At 37.6% G+C, this 25,849-nt stretch overlaps 2 protein-coding genes across 4 annotated transcripts in view; both read left to right on the top strand.

Moving 5' to 3' along the window:
• Window positions 1-25,849, top strand: part of KCNQ5 (potassium voltage-gated channel subfamily Q member 5) — a 599,695-nt gene that overhangs the window by 433,712 nt on the left and 140,134 nt on the right. The window lies entirely within an intron of this gene.
• LOC108529209 (phosphoglycerate mutase 1-like) lies at window positions 5,044-5,798 on the top strand. The gene is given in 2 exon segments (XM_017871352.1): window positions 5,044-5,398; window positions 5,401-5,798. Coding segments are annotated over 2 exon segments (753 nt in total).

Raw genomic sequence — 25,849 nt, 5'->3', positions numbered from 1 at the left:
GGAAAGGAAAGGAAAGAAAATAGATGTAACTATTATAAAAGATATTCAATTTTTTATTTTGGAATAACTGTAGACTTACTTAAAAGTTGCAAAATAGTACAGAATTTCCATGTTCAAATTCACTCTTTACCTAACTTTCCCCAAAATATTTTACCTACGTATAATGCAATTATCAAAACCAGGATATGAATACATACTATTAACTATAGCCCTTATTTGAATTTCACCAGTTTTTACATGCATTCAATTTTTATATACACTCCTATTAAATTTTCTCGCATGTATATATGCATTTAAGCACCGCCACAGTCAAAATACAGAACTTTTCCATCACCCTAAATAAGCCTGGAATGATATACTTTGTATTACTTCTATACAAGTACTCCCTCTCTTCAATCCTAACCCCTGGGAACCGCTATATCTGTTCTGTTTCACTATAATTTTGTCATTTTTATAATGTTGTATAAATGAAATTGTAAAGTAGTAATATTTTGAAATTGGCTTTTTCTTACACAGTATGATGCTCTTGAGATCCATCCAAGTGCATCAATAGTGCATTCCTGTTTATTGCTTAATAGAATTCCATGATCTAGATGTAGCACAATTTGTGTGTTCATTTACCTAACACAGGTCATTTGGGCTGCTTCTAGCTTCTGCTATTACAAATAAGGCAGCTATGTACATTCATGTGTAGGTTTGTGTATGAACGTAAGTTTTTATTTCTCTAGGGTCATATGGTGCTGATTTATCTTTATCAGAAACTGCCAAACTGTTTCCTTTTAAAATATAGAAATGCCAGTGTGAGCACGTGCATGGAGGTCAGCAGCCCCACCCCCTGCCCCACGCTGCCACTGCTGTCAGTGTGAACATATACATGGAAGCTGGCAGCCCCAAGCTCACCAGTAGCCTGCCCCCATGCTGACACTGCTACCACCATGAGTGTGCACATGGAAGCCGGCAGCCCCATGACCACCAGCACTCCGCCCCAGTTGATGAGCATTCACCCCACCACACTGCCACTTGCTCTTGGCACTGCTCTTGACACTTACAAATGAGCACAGATCCTGCTGCCACCACCCCAACGAAGTGCTTTGGCTGGCACCACCCATCAGACTGTTGTGGCCAGAGGTCCAGGAACGCCTCAGCCCCTCCAATGTAGCAGGTTCCTAACTTCAAGGGGCCAGAGAACAAAGTCAGGGATCCAGTAACAGCCTCCCAAAGTTACAGCATGCAGCCCAAAAGTTCTGAGCTGAGCCTTGCTCCCTAAATTCTTCCAGAAATGAAGCCAGTCAACTGAACCACCTTATATGAGACTCAAACCTTCCAGGGCATTAAAGAAGCTAAAAGCAGAAAAACCCATCCAAAGGACAGCAGTTTCAAAGACTGAAGGCAAATCAGCCCACACAGATGATAAAGAACCAGTGCAAGAGCTCTGGCAACTCAAAAGTCAGAGTGCTTTCTTACCTCCAAATAACTGCAGTAGTTCCACAGCAATGGTTCTTAACCAGGCTGAAATGACAAAAACAGAAATCAGAATATGGATAGGAACAGAGATCATTGAGATTCAAGAGACAGTGAAAACCTAATCCAGGGATTCTAAGGAATACAACAAAGTGATACAGGAGATGAAAGATGAAATGGCCACTTTAAGAAAGAAAGGGACTGATCTGATAGAGCTGAAAAACTCACTTCAAGAATTCCATAATACAATCACAAATGTAACAGCAGAATCGATCAAGCTGAGGAAAGAATCTCAGAATATCACTTCTCTGAAATATCTCAGAATCTTGAATATCACTTCTCTGAAATAACTCAGTCAGACAAAAATAAAGAAGAAAAGATTAAAGAAGGATGAACAAAATCTCCAAAGTATGGGATTATGTAAAGACACCAAATCTATGACTCACAGATGTCCCTGAAAGAGAGGGAGAGAAAGCAAGCAACTTGGAAAACATGTTTCAGGGTATCATTCATGAAAACTTCCCCTTGGCCGGGCGCGGTGGCTCAAGCCTGTAATCCCAGCACTTTGGGAGGCCGAGAGGGGCGGATCACGAGGTCAGGAGATGGAGACCATCCTGGCTAACACGGTGAAACCCCGTCTCTACTAAAAAAAATACAAAAACTAGCCGGGCGAGGTGGCGGACGCCTGTAGTCCCAACTACTCCGGAGGCTGAGGCAGGAGAATGGTGTAAACCTGGGAGAGGGAGCTTGCAGTGAGCTGAGATCCGACCACTGCACTCCAGCCTGGGCGACAGAAAAAAAATAAAAGAAAATTCCCCCAACTTCACTAGAGAGGCCAATGTTCAAATTCAGAAAATGCAGAGAACCCTTGTGAGATACTACACAGACAACCATCCCCAAGACAGATACTTGTCAGATTCTCTAAGGTCAAAATGAAACAAAAAATGTTAACAGCAGCTAAAGAGAAGGGGTAGGCCACCTCCCAAGGAAACCCCATCAGGCTAACAGCACACCTTTCAGCAGAAACTATAAGCCGGCAGAGATTGAGAGCCTATATTCAGCATTATTAAAGAGAAGAAATTCCAAACAAGAATTTCATATCCAGCCAAATTAAGCTTCATAAGTGAAGGAGAAATAAGATTCTTTTCAGGCAAGCAAATGCTAAGGGAATTCATTACCATCAGACCTGCCTTATAAGAGGTCCTAAAGGGAGTGTTAAATATGGAAAGGAAAGATTACTACTGGCCACTACAAAAACATGCTTAAGTACATACACCATTGATGCCAAAAAGCAGCCACAGAAACAAATATGCATAATAACCAACTAACAACACAAAACAGGATTTGGTCCTTCAAATCCATACATATCAATATTAACCTTAAATGGAAATGGGCTAAATGCCCAATTAAATGGCACAGAGTGGCAAGTTGGACAAAGAAGCAAGACCCAACCGTATGCTGTCTTGAAGAGACCCATTTCACATTCTATGACACACACAGGATCAAACTAAAGGGATGGAGAAAAATCTACCAACCAAATGGAAAACAGAAAAAAGCAGGAGTTGCTATTTTAAGTTCAAACAAAACAGACTTTAAACCAATAAAAATCAAAAAAGATAAAGAAAGGCATTACATAATGGTAAAGGGTTCACCTCAAAGGTCAGACTTAACTATCCTAAATAGATATGCATCCAAAACAAGAGCACCCAAATTCATAGAGCAAGTTTTTAGAGACCCACAAAGAGATTTAGAAAACCACACAATAATAGTGGGAGACTTTAACACCCCACTGACAGTATTAGACAGGTCACTGAGGCAGAAAACTAACAAAGAAATTCAGGACCTGAATTTGACACTTGACCAAATAGACATCTACAGAAATCTCCACCCCAAAACAAGAGTATATATATTCTTCTCATCTGCACATGGCCCCTAATCTAAAATTGACCTATCAGCCATAAAACAATCCTTAGCAAATAAAAAAAAATCATACCAACCACACTCCCAGACTACAGTGTTACACTGCAATAAAAATAGAAATTAATGGAAATTAACCTGCTCCTGAATGACTTTTGGGTAAACAATGAAATTAAGGCAGAAATCCAGAAATTATTTGAAACTAATTAGAACAAAGATACTACATACCGGAATCTCTGGGACACAGCTAAAGCAATATCAAGAGGGAAATTTATAGCGCTGAATGCCTACATCAAAAAGTTAGAAAGCTCTTAAGTTAACAACTGAACATCACACCTAGAGGAAATAGAGAAACAAGAGCAAATCGACCCCAAAGCTAGTAAAACACAAGAAATCAAAATCAGAGCTAAACTGAAAAAATTGAGATTAAAAAAAAAAATACAGAAGATCAATGAATCCAGGACTTGGTTCTTTGAAAGAATAAATAAGATAGATAAAATGCTAGCTAGACTAATAAGTAAAAAAAGAGAGAAGGTCAAAATAAACACAATCAGAAATGACAAAGGGATGTTACCACCTACCCTACAGAAATTTTAAAAACCCTCAGAGACTGCTAAAAACACCTCTAATGCACACAAAGCTAGAAAACCTAGAAGAAATGGATAAATTCCTTGAAACATACAACCTTCCAAGATTGAACCAGGAAGAAATTGAATCCTGGACAGAGACCAATAATGAGTTCCAAAATTGAATCAGTAATAAAAAGCCTACCAACCAGAAAAAGCCCGGGACCAGAGGGATTCACAGTTGAATATTACAAGAAGTATAAAGAAGAGTTGGTACCATTCCTACTGAAACTATTCCAAAAAACAGAGGAGGAGGGACTCCTCCCTAACTCATTCTATGAAACCAGCATCATCCTAATACCAAAACCTGGCAGGGACACAGCAACAACAAAAAAAAACAAAACTTCAGGCCAAATCCTTGATGAACATAGATGCAAAAATTCTCAATGAAATACTCGTGAAATGAATCCAGCAGCACATCAAAAAGCTAATCCACCACTATCAAGGAGGCTTCCTCCCTGGGACACAAGGTTGGTTCAACATACACAAATGAATAAATGTGATTCATCACATAAACAGAATTAAAAGCAAAAACCACATGATCATCTCAATAGATGCAGAAAAGGCTTTTGATAACATTCAACATCCCTTCATGTTAAAAACCCTCAACAAACTAGGCACTGAAGGAACATACTTCAAAATAATAAGAGCCATCTATGAGAAACCCACAGCCAACATCATATTGAATGGGCAAAAGCTGGAAGCATTCTTATTAAACACCAGAACAAAACAAGGATGTCCTCTGTCACCAGTCCTTTTCAACATAGTACTGGAAGTCCTAGCCAGAGCAATCAGGCAAGAGAAAGATATAAAAGCCATCTGAATAGACAGGAAGTCAAACTATCCCTGATTCCAGTCAGTATGATTCTATGCCTAGAAAACCCCATAATCTCTGCCCCAAAACTCCTTGGTTTGATATACAACTTCAGCAAAGCTTCAGGATACAATGTCAATGTACAAAAATCAGTAGAATCCCTATGCACCAACAACATCCAAGCTGACAGCCAAATCAAGAATGCTGTCCCCCAAGCCTGCCACCATGGCCACCTACAAACCGGTGCAGATCCGGCACAGTGAGAGTGCTTGGAACCTGAAGAACCACTTCAGCAGCCAGTATGACGCCGACCTGAGCCCGGCGGGCCATGAGGAGGCAAAGCAGGCACTGTCAGATGATGGCTATGAGTTTGACATCTGCTTCACCCCAGTGCAGAAGAGTGTGATCCGGATCCTCTGGACAGTGCTAGATGCCATTGATCAGATGTGGCTGCCAGTAGTGAGGACTTGGCGCCTCAATGAGTGGCACTGTGGGGCTCTAACCAGTCTCAATAAAGCAGAAACTGCTGCAAAGCATGGTGAGGCCCAGGTGAAGATCTGCAGCTGCTCCTATGATGTCCCACACCTCCGACAGAGCCCAACCATCCTTTCTACAGCAACATCAGTAAGAATCACAGGTGTGTAGACCTCACAAAAAATCACCTACCCTCCTATGAGAGTCTGAAGGACACTATTGCCAGAGCTCTGCCCTTCTGCAATGAAGAAATAGTTCCCCAGATCAAGGAGGGGAAACGGGTACTGATTGCAGCCCATGGCAACAGCCTCTGGGGCATTGTCAAGCATCTGGAGGGTCTCTCTGAAGAGATTATTATGGAGCTGAACCTGCCAACTGGCATTCCCATTGTCTATGAATTAGACAAGAACTTGAAGCCCATCAAGCCCATGCAGTTCCTGGGGGATGAAGAGGCCATGCACAAAGCCATGGAAGCTGTGGCTGCCCAGGGCAAAGCCAAGAAGTGAAGGCCAGCAAACAGGCTACAGTCCCCAGGAGCAACCTCCCTGCCCATCGCATCCATCTGCCCCTCCCTCCTGCACGTCACACTGACCACATCTGTAGACATCTTGAGCTGCAGCTGCAGATGGGAACCGATGGCTCCCATTTTCATTTTAGCCATTTTGTCTTCTGTACCCACTCCCTTCGTACATTCAAGTCAGAATAGCACTTCTAGGGCACAGGTTCTCAGTCTAAGCTGTGGAAAAGGCCCCCTTATCCAAGAGAGTTCAAAGGTAGTGACTTGGGTTTTTGCGAGTGCTTTGTTTACTAAGAACTTGGAAGAAGGAAGCATGCTAAGCCATGACCAATGAGGAGAAGCAAGAGAGCCTGTCTGCCCCCAGGAGCTAGTCCTGTGCTCTTCTGTAGTCAGGCCACTGCCTGGGAACTCTAGTCATCCCAGTGGAAGATGAATGTAACCTGCATGGTGATATGACAACTGTTTCCTCCCTGACCCCAGAGGAACTGGCTCTAGAAGGTTGGGATCAATCCTGAATTTAGTTTATGTGTTACATTTACTTTTATTTAAAAAAAAAAAAAAAAGTTTAGTGTATATAAGTAATACAAAACAATAACCCTTCTAAGGGTTTCTTGTGGCGGTTGAAATAGTCCCACATGTGGTCAACAGAAAATAAGCCATTCCTCATACCAATATGGGATAAGCTCCTTGACCTCTGAAGGGCAGGAGTGCTTCCTGCTGTGTGTTTTAGAATCCCTCCCTTCCTTGTTTTGTGGCAGTGAAATGCCTCTTGGTCCTGTACAAGTGTATCTTCCACTGATTTCTGAATCATGTTCTAGTTGCTTGGCCCTGCCACATGGATCTAGTGTTCATTTGAGCATAACTGTACTAAATCCTTTTTCCAGATCAGTATAATGAAAGAGTGATGTGCAATAAAAAAAAGAATGCCATCCCATGCACAGCAGCCACAAAAAGAATAAAATACACACCAGTTAGAATGGCGACCATTAAAAAATCAGGGAACAACAGGTGCTGGAGAGGATATGGAGAAATAGGAACATTTTACACAGTTGGTGGGACTGTAAACTAGTTCAACCATTGTGGAAGACAGTGTGCCAATTCCTCAAAGATCTAGAACTAGAAATACCATTTGACCCAGCCATCTCATTACTGGGTATATATCCAAAGGATTATAAATCATGCTGCTATAAAGTCACATGCACATGTATGTTTATTTTTTTATTATTCACACTAGCAAAGACTTGGATCCAACCCAAATGTCCATTAATGATAGNAAAAAGAATAAAATACACACCAGTTAGAATGGCGACCATTAAAAAATCAGGGAACAACAGGTGCTGGAGAGGATATGGAGAAATAGGAACATTTTTACACAGTTGGTGGGACTGTAAACTAGTTCAACCATTGTGGAAGACAGTGTGCCAATTCCTCAAAGATCTAGAACTAGAAATACCATTTGACCCAGCCATCTCATTACTGGGTATATATCCAAAGGATTATAAATCATGCTGCTATAAAGTCACATGCACATGTATGTTTATTGTGGCACTATTCACAATAGCAAAGACTTGGAACCAACCCAAATGTCCATCAATGATAGACTGGATTAAGAAAATGTGGCACATATACACCATGGAATACTATGCGGCCATAAAAAAGGATGAGTTTATGTCCTTGGTAGGGACATGGATGAAGCTGGAAACCATCATTCTCAGCAAACTATTGCAAGGACAGAAAACCAAACACCACATGTTCTCACTCACAGGTGGGAATTGAACAATGAGATCACTTGGACACAAGGTGGGGCACATCATTCACCGGCGGGGAGGGAGGAGGGATAGCATTAGGAGATATCCCTAATGTAAATGATGAGTTAACGAGTGCAGCACACCAGCATGGCACATGTATACATATGCAACAAACCTGCACGTCATGCACATGTACCCTAGAACTTAAAGTAAAATAATAAATAAATAAATAAAATAAAATAAATAAAAGAATAAAATACATAGAAATACAGCTAACCAGGCAGGTGAAAGATCTCTACAACAAGCATTACAAAACACTGCTCAAGGTAATCAGAGATGATATAAACAAAAGGAAAAACATTCCATGCTCATGGATAGAAAGAAGCAATATTGTTAAAATGGCCATATTGCCCAAAGCAATTTAGATTCAGTGCTCTTCCTATCAAACTACCAATTCTTCACAGAATTAGGAAAAAACTACTTAAAAATTCGTATGGAACAAAAAAAGAGGCTGAATAACCAAGGCAATTCTAAGCCAAAACAACAAAGCCAGAGGTATCACATTATGTGACTTCAATCTATATTACAAGGCTACAGTAACCACAACAGCATGGTACTGGTACGAAACACTTAGACCAATGAAACAGAAGAGATAGCCCAGAAATAATGTCACAAACAAACCATTTGATCTTCAACAAACCTAACAAAAACAAGCAATGGGAAAAGGAATTCCTATTCCACAAATGGTGCTGGGATAACTGGCTAGCCATATGCAGAAGATTGAAATTGGACCCCTTGCTGACACCATATGCAAAAATCAACTCAAGATGGGTTAAAGGCTTAAATATAAAACCCAAAACTATAAAAACCCTGGAAGATGACCTGGGAAGTACCACCCTGGACATAGGACCTGGCAAAGATTTTATGACAAAGACAAAAGCAATTGCAACAACAAGAAAAATTGACTAATTTTGTCAATTAAACTCAAGGGATCTAATTAAACTAAACAGCTTCTGCACAGCAAAAGAAACTATCAACAGAGTGAACAGACAACCTACAGAATAGGAAAAAATATTTGCAAATGATGCATCTGACAAGGTCTATTAGCCAGAATCTGTAAGGAATTTAAACAAATTTACAAGCAAAAAAACAAACAACCCCATTAAAAAGTGGGCAAAGGCCTTGAATGGACACTTTTAAAAGAAGACATACACGTGGTCTACAAGCATATGAAAAAATGGTCAACATTACTAATCATTAGAGAAATGCAAATCAAAACCACAATAAGATACCATCTCACAAAAGTCAGAATGGCTATTACTAAAAAGTCAAAAAATAACAGATGCTGGCAAGGTTACAGAGAAAAAGGAATGCTTATATACTGCTGGTGGGAATGTAAATTAGTTCAGCCATTGGAGAAAGCCATTTGTCAATTTCTCAAAGAACTCAAAACAGAAGTACCATTTGACCCAGTAATCTCACTATTGGGTTTATTCTCAAAGGAATATAACTCATTCTACCATAAAGACATATGCACTCATATATTCATCACAGCACTATTCACAATAGCAAAGACATGAAATCAACCTACATGCCCATTGATGGTGGACTGGATAAAGAAAATGTGGTACACATACAACATAAATACTACACAGCCATAAAAAAGAACAAGATCATGTCTTTTGCAACAACATGGATGAGGCTGGAGGCCATTCTCCTAAGCGAACTAACACAGGAGCAGAAAACCAAATACACATGTTCTCACTTATAAGTGGGAGCTAAACATTGAGTTATATGGTCACAAAGAAGAGAACAACAGACATAGGAGCCTGCTTGAGGATGGAAAGTGGGAGGAGGGAGATCATAAAAAACTACCTGTCAGGTACTAGGCTTTTTACCTGGGTGATGAAATAATCTGTACATCAAACCCCCATGTTATACAATTCACCTATATAACAAACCTGCACAGGTACCACAGAACCTGAAATAAAAGTTTAAAAATAAATCATAAAATAAAATGTTGAAATGCCTAGAATGTTGCATGGTATTAAATTACACCATGCTGTCTTAAATGACATTTTATTTTCGTAGAACTCATGTTTCTGCTTTTTCTGTTTTTCTATGGAAATTATTTTGATAAGCAGAAGTTGCTGAAATTTATATTTTACCACTTGGGTCAAGAAACAAATGAAAGTATTGCCTATTAAGGAGCAGTTCTTCATACTGTGATAAATGAATGTAAGTATTATGTTTACATAGATGAAGTGTAAAGAGACCAATTAATGTAAAAAGCCAATGCGGTACAAATTCCTGAAGGACCATTATTTAAATCTAACTTTAATTTTTAGAAAGTCCTTATTCAAGCAAACTTTACTGAGACCAATACTAATTATACTTCCCTGCTAAAAGATACATGTAATGACATTAGTTAGAGCCTTAAAGTACTACTCCGTTGGAATAAAATATTCAAAATTGCCACCAAGACCCAATGGTGCTTTATAGAGTTGGGTCTGATGTTCATGGTTCTCATGTGATCTAAAAATAAGTCATTTGTTCTCCTTACTTAATTCAACACCTCTTGGAAATTGCCCTATTCTTAAAACTATTCTCTAAAACTACCTCCAAAACTCTGCCTAATGTCTCCCCTTGGATCTTCCATCATAACCAACAAAAAAAATTATTTTCTCAAAGTTAGAAACAATCCTGTGTGACCAAATATATGAATCTCAACTTCATTCTCATTCTGGTTGTAAGAAATGCTGGAATAATTAATTACTCATTTGGGAAACAAAAAAAAAGCTGTGTCCATATCTGTCTTACCAGATTCCAAGATAAACTCCAAATAAATCAAAGATTTAAATTAAATAAGACCGTAAAATACTGGGCAGCAGAAATTGGTAAATTCTCTTGGAACCTTGGAATCTGGAAAGATTTTCTAATTGTAACTAAAAATACCAAAGTCATAGAAGAAAATATTGATAGAATACATAAAATCAAAGAATACTGTATGATAAACTAAACAGCAAAGTCAAAAGACAATGTGGAAAAATATTTACAACTCTTACCAAAAAATAGAAGCTAATCACCTTAAATTATAAGGAGCTCTAGAAATCAAGAAAAACCCAACAACCTAACAGAAAATAAAATGGATGTGAACAGACTGGTCACAGAATAAGAAATACATATACACCTCTTAAACATACCCACTCTCACTCATAAAAAAGAAATACAAATGAAAGCATTCTCTCACCTATCAGATTGGCAAAAATCTGCAGTTTGACCACACACTTTATTGATGAGACTGCAAGGAAATAGGCACTCACATGCCACAGGAGTGCAAAGGGGTATCACCCTTATGAAAGAGTGTCAGTATCTACCAAAATTACTTAAGCGTTTACTCTTTGACCCGGGAAGTCTGCTTTCTAATAATTTCATCAATTTATAGTAAATGTTCACTATAGCTGAAAAACATATGGTACGTCCAAACAATAAAATATAGTGAAGATCTTTCTGCACAGCTATAGAAGAATCCCAAATTATGAAATAAAAGAAAAATGAAATGAAATGTAATACTGCATATATAGTGTGCTACTTTTGTGTAAGAAAGGAGAAAATAAAAGTTTACATTTATATTGCTTGTGTTTGTATAAAGAAACATTGAAACAACTTTTACAAAAGAAGAGAATAAAATGTTTAACTGAAGATAGTGAATGGGGACAATGTGAATGGAAACGGGTAGGAGCAAGATTTCTCAGCATTTACCTCTTTATGTCATTTTGATGTTTAAAATATAAATATGTTAACTATTCAAAAACTAAATTAAAAGAATTATTGCCTGGCACAGATGAAGTACAGTTTAGATGTTGACTAGTATTATTTTTGTATAGCAATATTGGGAGGGTTGATGGGTTCATATGATGTACAGTTGTTCCGAATCTCCTCACACTCCAGGCACTTTTGTCATTGCAAAGAGGGACAATGCCAAAGACAATTGGCCATAGGATTTCCATGTGCACCTCCTCAGTTCTAGGCTGAAGTAACATAGAATGGCATTTTCAACTCACGAAAAGCTCTGTTCTAAAAGGTGCTTTGTTATTTGCCTTAATTTGCTCTTCATATATTTCCTTAATTTTAAACTTAGAATTTTGGTTGTACCTTTTAAAAGGATTGCCCAAGAAGATGCAATGAGCTGATACATGTAAAGTGCTTAGCTTAATGCCTGGTGTTTAATCAATACTCCATAACTCTTAGTGGTAGCAAACAGAATCATAAAAGTGATGTGTTCAGTGAAACCTCTAATCAATCTTAGAATCGATACCTACAATCAGAAAAAATTATCAACTCAGACCGTCTTTGTATGTTTTGTTTATTATTTTCCTCAAAATATCTTCAATACTGCATTCCTAGAATTTGAGAGTCTGTGTATGTTAAATAAGAATACATTTTATTTTAAAAGGTAAATGGAAGGAGCAGGAACCAAGACAGGTACTTTTTGAGTCTGGAGTCCTTAGATATAATAAATAATTTCAGGAATAGTATGTACGGTACTTAAAGGATGTGGTTTAATTAGAAGGGCTTGTGAAGCTTTCTTGTAGACTGGTTGTTAATTATGGCTTCACTTGTTTCTCCTGGAAGGCTTCCCTGGCCTCTTAACTAGGTTAATTCTCCCTGCAAGGTGCTCCTTAGATTTCTTCTATCATAACATTCATCACTCATGATTGTGGTTACTCGATTCAGCATCTTCTATGCAAACCATCCTTTCAGCCTTGTGCAGACAGAAGGCATCTATCTGGTCCACACCAGCCATGCCCCATCCATGCCCTTTAATATTATATACCCAGGTCCTAGAAGTTTCTGGCCACAATGAATGTGTATTGAATGAATAAAAAATTCAGAAAACTGAAAGCTAGTAAACAATCACATGAGAAGTGTCATCCCCCGGCCCCCCATCATAACCCCTACACACACAAAGTAAAAACAACACTGTCAACATGAGCAAATAGAGGGGAAAATGGCAATTACTCAGGCAATGCAAGGTGAAAATAGCTCCTTTGCGTCAGTTATCAGAAGTTTTCTCAAAAGGGTATTTTTTGCCTGCATTTTTTAATCTAATTGCTTCAATTATTTAATATGGTCATGGGAACATGATTATATTTTTAACAAAGTGCTTAATTTGCACACATGCTTTGAATTGTAGGTTCGTTTACAGGAGGCTTCTCTACACCCATACTTGTTCTCAGTTATTTTACTTCTGCCTTTTGCAAAATGTTTTAAATATTTGATTTTAGCCCCTACCACAGACTCCAAATCTGTGCTTCGAATTTGGAGATCAAAGTACTGTAGCTAATCCTTAGGACATTTGCCATCGTGTGATTTAAGAATCCATCTCTTATCAAGTTTCTGTGGTTTTCTGGAGTATTTACTGGTCACAATGTCAAAAAATGGGCACATCTGAAACTATTTTTGAATTATGCCTTCTTTATACTCTTCCATTTTTAGTTAATGGGAAAATATCCAGCTCCTGAATGGTATTGAACTCGATTAGGCCATCTCCAGTCTCCTTATAAAGGATTCCTAAGTTGTAGTATCACATGTTTTCAATAAACCTTGTTTTGTTCTCCTTTAAACAGAGCATGTCTTATTCAAAAGCTTATGACAGTAGGAAAGGAATTGATAATGAAAAGAAAGTGGGTCCAAAGCAGGATTTTTCCTCCTAGCTTTAGGACTTGTTATAAGACAATGTGTTTCACCGCCTGACCTGCAGCTTCAGGAGTTGGTTGCCATGAATTCTGATCCTGTTTCTGGAAGTAATTTATTGCATTATCTTGTACAAGCCTCTCTGGGACACTCTTTCTTTTAAGCACAGATAAGAGCAGCAATACACTTTGCAGCATTCATAAACAGCAATACATAAAAGCAAATATGAAATTAGAAAATTCCAAAAACTGCTCTAATCTAGTGCCAGAGAGGGAAAATTTTGGCAAGGATTTTATAAATAAAGATGGGAGTTAGATGATGTGACCAGTTTGGTTAATAATCCCACTGAAATACAGATAGATTATTGATAGATACAGATAGATAGATAGATAGATAGATAGATAGATAGATAGATAGATAGATAGAATAGATCTACACATGGCAACAAGCAAGATTTTCAAAATTATAATGAATGTCAGATATTTACTCTTGGCTTGTATTTACTCAAATTCACTCCTTTAAAGTGCTATCTTTTTATTCTTCACAGGAGGAAAAGTCTATTTTCACACCCCAGTGTTTATCCCTAAGGATTAGCCAAGTGCCTAAACTGTATCCATTTCATATTTCCAAAAATAAGAAATTGTGCATTGAAAAAGATTAAGAGAGCCAGGCGAACCAGGTAATTCTAAATTTTCCCAGATAATACTTAGAATGAATTCCCATCCATAAATGTCCTTTGCTGAGTGACATTTCAGCTCAAGTGGCATCTCCATTGTAACATCCAAGTAACACAGTCTATTCAAAGAACTTCCTGAAGATATCCTTTCAAAAACTTTTAGCAGTAGGTGACGATTAATCATAATCTGTATGTCATCTGAAAATAAGTATCAAGTTTCTCAAAGAAAAATTACATATCCCAACACTACTAAACATAACTGGCTGCTAAGTTTCAGAGTCCATATCATTTAACTGCTTAGAGTAAGTGCAAAAAGGGAGTATTATAAATTAGGTATTGTGGTTTTGCTCTGTAAATTTAAACCCATAATGCCATTGTTTGGCTGTTGATGTTTAAATATTCAAGCTATGACCTTGAATAAGATATCCAAGCATGGAATTTCATCATAGGATGTTGGGATTTCCAGCAGATGTTTCAACTTTGTTTATTCGTTGGTGGAATCCAAATCTTTTTTTTTTTTTTAATCTGCAGTCAAATATTGGTATGGGGTTCTGTTTAGGAATCAGAACTGACTGCAGCTTTGTCATTTGGTATGTGTGAAAATAGATACTGAGGAAAATTTTAAACATCTGAGGGTATCAATGTGCAAAATTGCTGCTTCTAAAAGTTTGTCTTGAACTTTCTATATAAAAGAGCATAATATAAAGCCACTGTATCATTGCCCTAAACCATGTTCTAAAACATCAGAAAATACACACGACTTTTCATCTCTTCGATTTATTGAGAACCAATGGAATTACACCTAGGTAATTTACCCAAGATACTAGAGTATGCCTTAAATAGGATGTACCTCCTACTCATTCATGATTAGTCTCAGGGGACAAACGCTTCTTTCCTGTTTTATAAATACAGAAACACAGCTTCCTTACCTCCTTCAGTCTGTAACCCACATCTGAAATTAAATGTTTGTGATCACACTTTGAAGCAATTTGTTTCAGTAGGTTACTGATATTGCAAGGGATTCGTCCTGTAGCAAGAAAAAAAAAAATCTACTGACTGACTCTGCATCCCTGACCTCTCCCCCAGACTCCAGCCCCATTCACCATCTACCAAATGCCTACTAGGCATCTCAAAATTAACAAGGCCATGACAGAACAGGTAGTTCTGCCCTTCAAATAGTGCTCCTTTCTTAGCTATCCCCAGTGGTATTTCCCGAGCTCAGTAAATGGCACTTTATTCACCTGATTGCTTAGACCAAAAACCCTGAAGTCAGCCTTAGACTCCCTCATTTGTCTCACATCCTACAATCAGTCCTTCAGCAAGTCTTGGCCCCTCCACCTTCACAATATGCACCAAATCCAGCTCCTTTACAGGTCCTCCTGACTTTAACCTAACTCTTATAAAGCTGCTCTCACCCTTTGTCCAGACCACAGCAGTGGCTTCTTAACTGGCCTTCCGGTTTTCTCTCCGACATCTGGCTTCCTTTCTGGTATCCAGCCCCCTCCTGATTGGATTCCGAAAGGTAACCAAAATGATCTTGTAAAATATACATCTGATCCTGCACTCTGCCAAAAACCCTTCCCTTACTGCTATCATATAATACTTAGAAGGACATCTAAAGCTATTCCCAAAGCTGTCATGATCTGACTGGAGCCCTCCCTCACTCCGCTCAAGCTAACTTGATCTCCTTGCCTTCCCTTGAACATGCTGAACACACTTCCACCTCAAGGTCTTTATATTTTTTTGCCTGGAACACTTTTTCCTTAGATAATGGTCACAGTCACCCCTTCACTTCATTGGGTCTTGGCTCCTCTGAGATGCTTTCCCATTGAGACAACCTAAAATACTAAAAACAGCCCAGCACAGTGGCTCATGTCTATAATCCCAGCACTTTGGGAGGCCAAGGTGGGTGGATCACTTGAGGTCAGGAGTTCAAGACCAGCCTGGCCAACATGGTGAAACCTCATCTCTACCAAAAATACAAAATTAGCCAGGAGTGGTGGTGCACACCTGTAATCCCAGTTACTTGGGAAGCTGAGGCAGGAAAATCACTTGAATCCAAGAGGTGGAGGTTGTAGTGAGCCAAAATCATACCATTGCACTCCAGCCTGGGTGACAGAGACTCCATCTCAAAATAAAATAAAACTAAAATATTAAAACATGTTAATTATAAGATGTTTGCTAAATTTTACCTGAATATCAACCATTTGCAATTAGCTATATTCCCTATTCTTAATAATATTTTACTTCTTGGAATTTCACTTTAAAATAGAACACCTGCTCCTCTGTGACTCCACCCTCATCCTGCTCTGTATTTCCCCAGGGTTTTTATCACTACGTAACATTATATTCTGTATTTGTTTACTGCTTTAACATCAGCCTACCCCAGGTGCACATAAGCTCCATGAGGGCAGAAAACTTTTCTGTTTTATTCACTACTCTATGCCTCATGCTTGGCTTATAGTAGCCAATATTTGTTGAATGAACTAATGAGTGAATGAATAAATTGCCTTAACACTTAATTTGAGAAAAGTCATATCCAAAACACTCCTTCTGATGCTTCCTCGTTCAATCGGTATCCAAAACGAAAAATGTACCACTTAGAATTTGAGAAATTCAAAGTTAGAAAGGATCCTTGACACTTGCCAGTTCAGTCCAACTATTTTAAAGGTATGGAAACCAGCTCTAAGAGATAAGTGGTGACAAAGCTAGTTAATGGTGAACAGATAATTAAACTAGGCATAGTTCAATGTTCTTTATGCTTCCATACTTTACATCTCTGTTTCTTTTGAAAGTTCCTTCTGTATACATAAGCAAACATAATGGAACCAGAACATTTCCATTCTTTCAGATTTATCTTGCTGCTCTGTTGGCAATAAAACATCTGGCACATGATATATATGGGACACTTAAAAAATTATAAATTTCTGCAGAAAAGAGTTCACATTGATAAGGCAGGCTGACCTCCTGTCTCAATCTGCTGTCCCATTGGGACAACCTGAAATATAAAAAACAGGTTAATTATAATATTTTCACTAAATTTTACCTGAATATCAACCATTTGCATGTAGTTGTATTCCGTAGTCTTGATAATACTTTACTTCTTGGAATTTCACATGTAAGCCTTTGTTTGACCTTCTACATCCCTGTTTACTAGGCTTTCTACGAAATAAAAGCTACCAAAAGAGAAACATGGGAAAAAAAATATATATATATATATAAGTGCTCTGGAAACAGAAATTAGTTTGATTTTTGGCTCCATTTGCCAGCTAAATGACTTTGGATAAGATTCTTGAACTTTTTTAGTATCAAATTACTGATCTAGAAAAGTGAAGGGAAAGGTATATCTATAAAACATTTTTTTGTTAGATTGAGAGTTAACATGATACCAGGCACACTAAGGCAGACTAAAGACTTTGTATGTATTATCTCATTTAATCATCCCAATAGCCCTGTGAAAAAAAGGGATCTATTCCCTATTTGTAAGTGAGGATTCCAAGACTCAGCAAGATTAATAGACCCAAGGTCACACAACTAAGACAGGACAGAACTGGAAATACCTGGGCTGTTGCACATGAAGTTTACATTCATAACCTCTGTGCCTCCTTGAAGGGCTATTATGGAGAAACAATGAAATAGAGTCTGTGTACTGAGCATCCCGCACAGCCTCATACATCAGAGGTACTCAATAAATGTTGCTCATTTCTCTTCTGTTTCCCACCACTGACTAAATAAATTACCTTGGCCAATGTACTAACCTTTCTAGGCCATAGCTTCTTTTTTAAATAAACTATGGTTCTCTTTTTTCTCATTACGAAAGCAATACATGGCTATTAAAGATCATTTGGATATATATATACATATATATATCTTACCACCTAAAGATAATCACCATTAATATGCAAATATATGTATTTATACTATGTATTTTTCTATATATGATAAGAATACATAATCTGGCCAGGTGCAGTGACTCACACCTGTAATCCCAGCACATTAGGAGGCCAAGGCCGGTGGATCACTTGAGGTCAGGAGTTCAAGACCAGCCTGACCAACTTGGTGAAACACCGTCTATACTGAAAATACAAAAATTAGCTGGGCATGACGGCGGGTGCCTGTAATCCCATCTACTGGGGAGACTGAGGCAGGAGAATCACTTGAATCCAGGAGGTGGAGGTTGCAGTGAGCTGAGATTGCGCCATTGCACTGTAGCCTGGGCAAAAAGAGGGAAACTCCATCTCAAAAAAAAAAAAAAAAAAAACATGATCTTTTGGAGAGCAAAACTGAAATCCTGCTATCCTGCTATGTAATCAATTATTTAAATAATGTTGTTTGGAAACATTTTATCTCACAATATTCTTCTAAGACATGATGTTTTGTGGTTGTATCACATTTGTGGTAATAATAATAGTAACAATAAATTAGCTCAGATGTATTGTGTGTTAGTATTGCACTGAGATGTTTCACAGTTAACTTATTCAATTCTTACAACCCTATGACATAGGTGCCTTTATTATCTACATTTTACAGATAAAGAAACTGAGGCAGTCACTTAACCAGGTAACCCAGCTATTAAGCGGCAGAGCCAGGATTGGAACTCAGGCACCTGAGCACCACAGCCCATGCTCTGGAAGGGATATACCATGTTGTTTTTTATTAATCCATCCTCATTAGAAATCTGGATTGGTTCTCATTTTTTATACTATTACTAATAGTGTTAGGTATGAGCTGGGAGGAGAAAACAACAATAGTTTAATAAGTATGCTGATGCAAACTTTTGTTAACATCTACAATTTTATCATACATCCCTAGAGTTTAAATTCCTGAAATAATATCCATTCACATTGTTAATGGTTTTGGCAAATAATGTCAAATTGCTCCCCCAAAAAATATCATACCACTTTATTCTTACAGAAAATCTTCATCAAATAGCTTTTTTTTTCTCTGCCTTACCAACATTGACGGTTCATTTTTTTAAACTTTGTCAGTTTGATAGGATAAAATGGTACCTTTCTACTGTTTTAAATTTCAGAACTAGAAATTGTAAAGAACTTCTTTCCATATATTAATTAGTCATTGTTATTTCTTCCTAGGGTAAATTTGTGTATGTGCCTTCTGTCCAGTTTTCTACTAGCATGTTTTCTTAGTGTTTTAAGTTTATATATTAAAGATATTAATCTTTTGTTCATCATCATATATGTTGCCATTTTTTTTCCGGCTTTGTTTTTTGCATTTCAATCTGTGTAGAGTTTTCTTTAATGTATGGAATTGAAAAAACCAGCAAGTAAACAGACTACTAGTATAATCATGGGTAATAAGTGTTATGACAGCAGCATACCTCAGACCTCTGGGCACAAGTGGCCTTGACTGGTTGATATCTGTGCTGAGTTCCAGAAGCAAGCAGAAGTTAGCCAGGCAAAGAAGGGAGAAGGGCCTTCCAGGCAGAGCAGCAGCATTTTATAGAGCACTTTGAATGCCAGGTAGCAGAATTTGATCTTTGTTCTACATATGGGAAGACCTTTTTAAAATCACAGAGGCAATCTAATCATCTTAACATTTTCCTGTGGTAGTAGAATACAAAGTGGTTTAGAGAAAGGAAAAACAGGAGAGTGAAAACCAGGCCATACATTGTAGGGATGACCAAGAGAGAAGTACCATAGGCCTGAACTAAGGAGGAGACAGGATAAATGGAAAGGGAAAATTAGATATGAAACATATTATGGATGCAGAATCAATAAAAGTAAACCACTCAGTAGATATGAGATGAGGAAGACAATAAAGAAGGAGATGTTAACCTGTAAATTTAATATGTGGTCTGTATCAGAATTTTGTTGTTTAACTTGATTCATTTATTCTGAAATTCACCTGGGAAAAATTAATAAGTTTACAATAATTGATACTACTTTGAAAAGGAATAACATTAGTGTCACACTAATATAGGAATAGGCAATAAAATGTAATAGAATCCCAAAATAGGCTTCTCAATAAGTACGTGGAAACATTTGGAGAATGACAGAGTTTTTATTTAGATGGTATTGGGAAAATTGACTTTCATATGGGATAAAAAGTAAGATTCGTTCTCTACTTCACCACAGAGACAAACGAAAATTCCATTAAAGCTAATGATTGCATAAGTTAGAGTAATGCTTAGTTATTATACAAATCTCCAAATTCTAGTAACTAAGTAAAATAGAAGTTTACTTCTTACCTCTGTAATAGTTCAATAAAGGTGTTCTTTGTTTGGGGTTGTCGTATATGGTAAAGACTCTGTTCTATGCAGTCATTCAGGAACCCGGGCTGACAAAGGCACTGCCATCTTCAGCGCATGGCTTCTAAGGGCATTCTTAGTACCAAACTGCAACTGACATAGAAAAAGAGAAAGTGATAAGCCATATGTGCTTGCCCTCAACTGGGAAGTGGCATACATCATTTCCATTCATCTTCACTAACTAGAATTAGTTACCTCACCTCACCCAGAAGCAAGGGGTCCTGGGAAATGAGACCTCTGAATGGGCAGCCACTTCTCAGAGGTAATGCTGTACCTTAGAAAGGAAGCACATATCCGTGGTAGACAGCTAGCTACCTTTGCCGCAAACACTATTCTGAATAGTAAACATAAATTCATTAACTAAGCATATGTGTGCCAAAATAAAATGTAGAAGAATATTTTTATAATCTTGGTTGGACAAAATCATTCTAGATAACTTAACTTCTGTGACTTAAAAATGACATGAAATCCAGGAGTCTAAAACAGGAGGGGGATGGTTTTGTTTTGCTTACTGTGTTTGCAAAGATTGAAGACTTATTATATCCCAGGTAATACATGAACATGCTTAGAGCCATGTCTGTCACTTAGTGAACAGTAAACATTAGCTTTTACTAGTACTATTTTTATCATTATTAGCATTCCTTTTTATCAGCAAGGAGAGAGAGAAATAAGTGTTTCCATACATTGTTAGTGAGAATTGGTACCATCATTTTGAAGGCATCTTGATGTCAATCACAAATCAAAATATCCCAACAATTCAGTCTCAAGAAATTTAGCCTTAAATTCCTTATCCTAAAAATAAATGTACAGGACTATACATTTCAGCATCATTTTAATAGCAAAACAAAAAGTAACCTAAAAATTCATTAATAAGTGTCTTAGTTTATTTGTGTTATAATAAAGGAATACACAAAGCTGGGTATTCATAAAGAATGTAGGTTTATGTGGCTCACAGTTCTGCAGGCCGTACAAAAAGCATGGTGCCTGCATCTGCTTCTAGTGAGAATCTCAGGCTGTCTCCACTCATGGCAGAAGGTGAAGTGGGGCCAGCATGTGCTGAGATCACATGTCGAGAGATGAAGTGCCATTTTCTTTTTAACAACACATAAGTGCCATTTTCTTCTTAACAACCAATTCTTAAGAGAACTAGTAGAGCCAGAACTCAGTCATTACTTCAAGGACAGTACCAAGCCATTCATGAGCAATCCTGTCCCATGACCCAAACACTTCCCATTAGGCCTCACCTCTAACACTGGGGATCACGTTTCAACATGACATTTGGAGGGTCAAATATCCAAACTATAGCATAGGTAATTGGTTAATTAAATAAATTAGTGTCCTACCTTATACATATTTGTACTGTTTTGATATTTTACTTTATAACTTTAAAATGTATATTTTATTAAAATTATTCAAAATTTAGCTTATAGTGAGGCCACTAAAATAATTCAAAGAACTGGAACAAAAAAAATGTGGGAGAGGGGGATATAAACATTAAGAACATTGTATTTGTTGCACTTCTGATTATCCCAGAGAGAACAAGATGAAGTGACTTTAAAGGAAAGAGGTAAATTTATGTTAGTTATTAGGGAAAACTTTCTGAGACTCTAGAATAACTTAATTTACAAAAATTTTAAAAGGCTGAAGTCTCCAGACAGTTTCTAGAAGTCAAGATCTACCCTCTTTGTGGCTTACTTACCTCAAGAGAATTTATCTGTCCCTGTAACTGCTAGTTTGAAAGTGTTCAACCATGCTTTGTTCGACCCAGATGATTTAGTTCTTTTCTTTGTGTTTTGCATGGAGCCATGTTACACTTTCTAATACATACATTATATAGTGTAATTGTAGCAACAAAACACAGTCCATCATGTTCAGATGTACAATTGGCCTTGCTTTAATCCAATCCTTGAGTTCACAATATGGAAGCTTTGAATGTGAATAATGAAGACTTTTTTGGTATTTCAGTGACTAACACCTTTTAGACAGGGTCCATGGTGATCAATTCATATTGATTTTGCTGACTAAATAATACTTGAGCAAAGTTCCAGTGACATCTAAAAATAAGCTCTTTCACAGTCCTTATGTGTCTTAAATATCATTATAGTATTTATTTTGTTCAAATCTTTGCAGTCACCTCAAATTTCAAGAATTCATGTGTAAATCATTCTAAGTGATTCAGTAAATTTGTGAACCTACTTCCTAATACCTTGTAAACCTATATTTCACATATCTACTGGGCTGCTTATAATCAATAGCTCTTTCTTCACTACTTCCCAACTTGTTCTAATTTGTTTCCTTTGGGAGAGGTAGATTTTAAGAGTTCCGGATTACATGTTTGTTTGTTTTTTTATGCGACTTAGAGCTCCTCCTTGTTTATTAGCAGTTCTATTTCTTTCTCTAGCCCCATTTTCTCTTGAAGCAGCCATAAAAGTACCATCTGTTTTTTAGCATCATTTTATTTCTGCTTTCTCCTCCCTGCACTTTTCTCTTCTCTGAATGCTTTATGCGATAACAATTTATTCCTGATTTATTATCCACCTGCTTTCATAGCCTCCCCCTTTCTGTTCCTCCTCCACCCCTATCCCACACCGGATGGAGTGGTATACCATAATTCTTAAGGACATAGCTTTGGAGTAAAGTAAGGGCTAGCTCAATCACTTACACATGTTGGGCCTTAGGGACTTGACCACTATGAGCCTCAATTTCTTCATTTATAAGAAAGAGAAGGTTATAATACCATCTACTACATAGCGTGGCTTGAAGAATTAAATAAAATAATATACATCAGGGTTTCTCAGCCTTGGCACTATTGACATTTGGGGCTGAGTCATTCTTTGTTCTGGAGGCTGTCCTGGGCATTGAAGGATGGTTAGCAGCAACCCTGGTCTCTACCACTAGATTCTCATAGCAACCCCCTTCCCAGCTGTGACAATGCAAAATGACTCTAGACATTGCTAAATGTCCCAGGAAGGCAAAATTTTCCCCATTTGGAATCATTGCAAGATATAAAACATTTAGCACAGTGCCTGGTACACAGTAGGCACTTGATCAATAATTGTGAGGGATGGATGGTCAGAAGAATGATTTAATATTCATTTTTAATACAAGTGTCTAATGTAATTCTTGACAGTCAATTAACTACTTAATGCATAAATGGATAAACAAATGAACCTGAAGCCAGTGAGCTTCAAGGGCTGTCCATAGTTTCTACCTTATACTAAAATGTGTTATCTTCACTAACAACAAGCTTCCTATGTTTCAAAAAATATTTTAGACAATTAACTAACTGCACAACTTAAGCTACTCCCCCAATTTAATATATATGCATATACTTTAAATAATAGGGAGATTTTAAAATAAACTCTAATGGATGATAGCTATAACAATTATGTTGCAGTAGAATTCCGTGCTGAAAATTGAAGTGATCCTTTGATTAACTTGAGTATTTTAGGCTGATATCCCAGTGAATAAGCCATTGATGTGGTAAGAGAACAAAGCTCAGGCAACTTTTAAGTGTTTTTTAATCTAATTTATCTTATATAAATATTTATTGAGTGCCTACTATATTTCAGGCACTGTTCTAGGTACTTAGGATACATTCGTGAACAAAACAATGATCCAACGCTGTGGAACCTCCATTCTATGAAATAGTGGATCACAAAAATAATAAATATGTAAATAGAAATAAAAATAAAGATTACTTATAACTTGTAAAATACTAGCCTAGGAAATATTCTAAGTGGTACTGACAGCAAAATTCCGGTGGATGACTGTAACCCAACCAGAAACATTTTTGTGACTGCACTCACTGTTAGCCATTTGGTTGCTTATCTATGATTTCAGTTTACTGAACTCTAACTTTCTCGTCTGATCCAAATTACAATGAGGGTATTAAATCAAATCTGTGGTTACCTTTGCATATTTTGGAACTTCAAACATTTAGATTGTGATTCACCGTGTGCACAATTTTTTCAATTGTCTCAAATCAACAATCTTTCTCTTACTTTTCTAGGTTTTCTCTAATGAACTAGCTTTATGGCATACTTTTTGTGCTGTAGTCTAATAAACTGAGAGCTGAGTTTTTTAAAAAATGAATACAATATATGCTTTTTCTGCCTCACTTTTTTCATATGTAAAATGGGATCTGTGGGATACTTAACACATAAAGTCATTATAAGGATTAAACAAGGTAATGTTGATTAAAAAAAAAAAAACCTTAGAACTAAAGAAAATGCCAAGCACATAGTAAGTTTTAAGTGTAGTATTTTCTGCACTTCTACTAGCCATGTACTTATTTCTAGTATTTCCAATATTTTAACACAGTAAATGAGGCAGTATATCTTTTTCTTTTCTTTCTACACTTGGGAGAAAGCAGAATTACAATGGAACAAAAGCAAAATGTATATCCAATAGGGCCATATAAGTAATGTCTCTTTGTAAACCACTAGTCTCAGGAGTAAATCCATCCACATGATGAAAACCAAGAGATGTGTTTGCACATAACTCTTTTTATAAAGTTTTTTTAATTGCAAAGACATAGTCCTTATAAACTTCCAATGTGTGGAAATTAATAATTTAGAAAGTGAAAAGCCCCTTTATGCATATATTCATTCCAACTCACTATCTTTAGAGATAATTAATAGTAATAATCAGTGTATAGTCTCACTTTTTTTTTTCTTTGAGATGCAGTCTTGCTCTATCACTAGGCTGGAGTGCAATGGCACGATCTTGACTCACTACAACCTCCGCCTCCTGGGTTCAAGGGATTCTCATGCCTCAGCCTTCCGAGTAGCTGGGATTACAGGCACGTGCCACCACACCCAGCTAATTTTTGTATTTTTAGTAGAGACAGGGTTTCATCATGATGGCCAGGATGGTCTCGATCTCCTGACCTCGTGATCCGCCCACCTCGGCCTCCCAAAGTGCTGGGATTACAGGTGTGAGCCACTGCGCCCAGCCTAGTCTCAAATTTTTTTCCTAATCATACTAATATATATTTCTATTAAAATAAAATCACATTGTACATACTGTTTTGCAACTGACCTTTATTCACTTAAAATATGTCTTTAGTGTCAGTGTCAACACATTTAGTTTCTTCTTGTTTCCAACAGCTGCCAAGAGTGGTAACTCTCTTTGGCTCTCTGGGTACTTACCCACAAAAGCACATGCATTTAGATCTGATGGGAAAAGTCCTTCAGAGCAGGCACCGGTGGCTTACACCTGTAATCTCAACTCTTTGGGAGGCCAAGGCTGGCAGATGATGTGAGCTCAGGAGTTTGAGACCAGCCTGGGCAACATGGCAAAACCCCATCTCTACAAAAAATACAAAAATTAGCCAGGTGTGTTGCTGCATGCCTGTACTCCTAGCTCCTTGGGAGACTGAGGTGGGACACAGAGGTCGCAGTGAGCGGAGCTCATTCCCCTGCACTCCAGCCTGGGTGACAGAGTGAGATCCTGTCAAAGGATAGGAAGAAGAAAGGAAGGAGGGAGAGAGGGAAGGAAGGAAGGAAGGAAGGAAGGAAGGAAGGAAGGAAGGAAGGAAGGAAGGAAGGAGGGAAGGAGGGAAGGAGGGAAGGAAGGAAGGAAGGAAGGAGGGAAGGAAGGAGGGAAGGAAGGAGGGAAGGAAGGAGGGAAGGAAGGAAGGAAGGAGG

The sequence above is a fragment of the Rhinopithecus bieti genome, unplaced genomic scaffold (assembly GCF_001698545.2).
Source record: "Rhinopithecus bieti isolate Rb0 unplaced genomic scaffold, ASM169854v2 scaffold_4709, whole genome shotgun sequence".
NCBI lineage: Eukaryota > Metazoa > Chordata > Mammalia > Primates > Cercopithecidae > Rhinopithecus > Rhinopithecus bieti.
The sequence above is the reverse complement of the archived record's forward strand: the minus strand, read 5'-3'. Positions and strand labels throughout refer to the sequence as shown.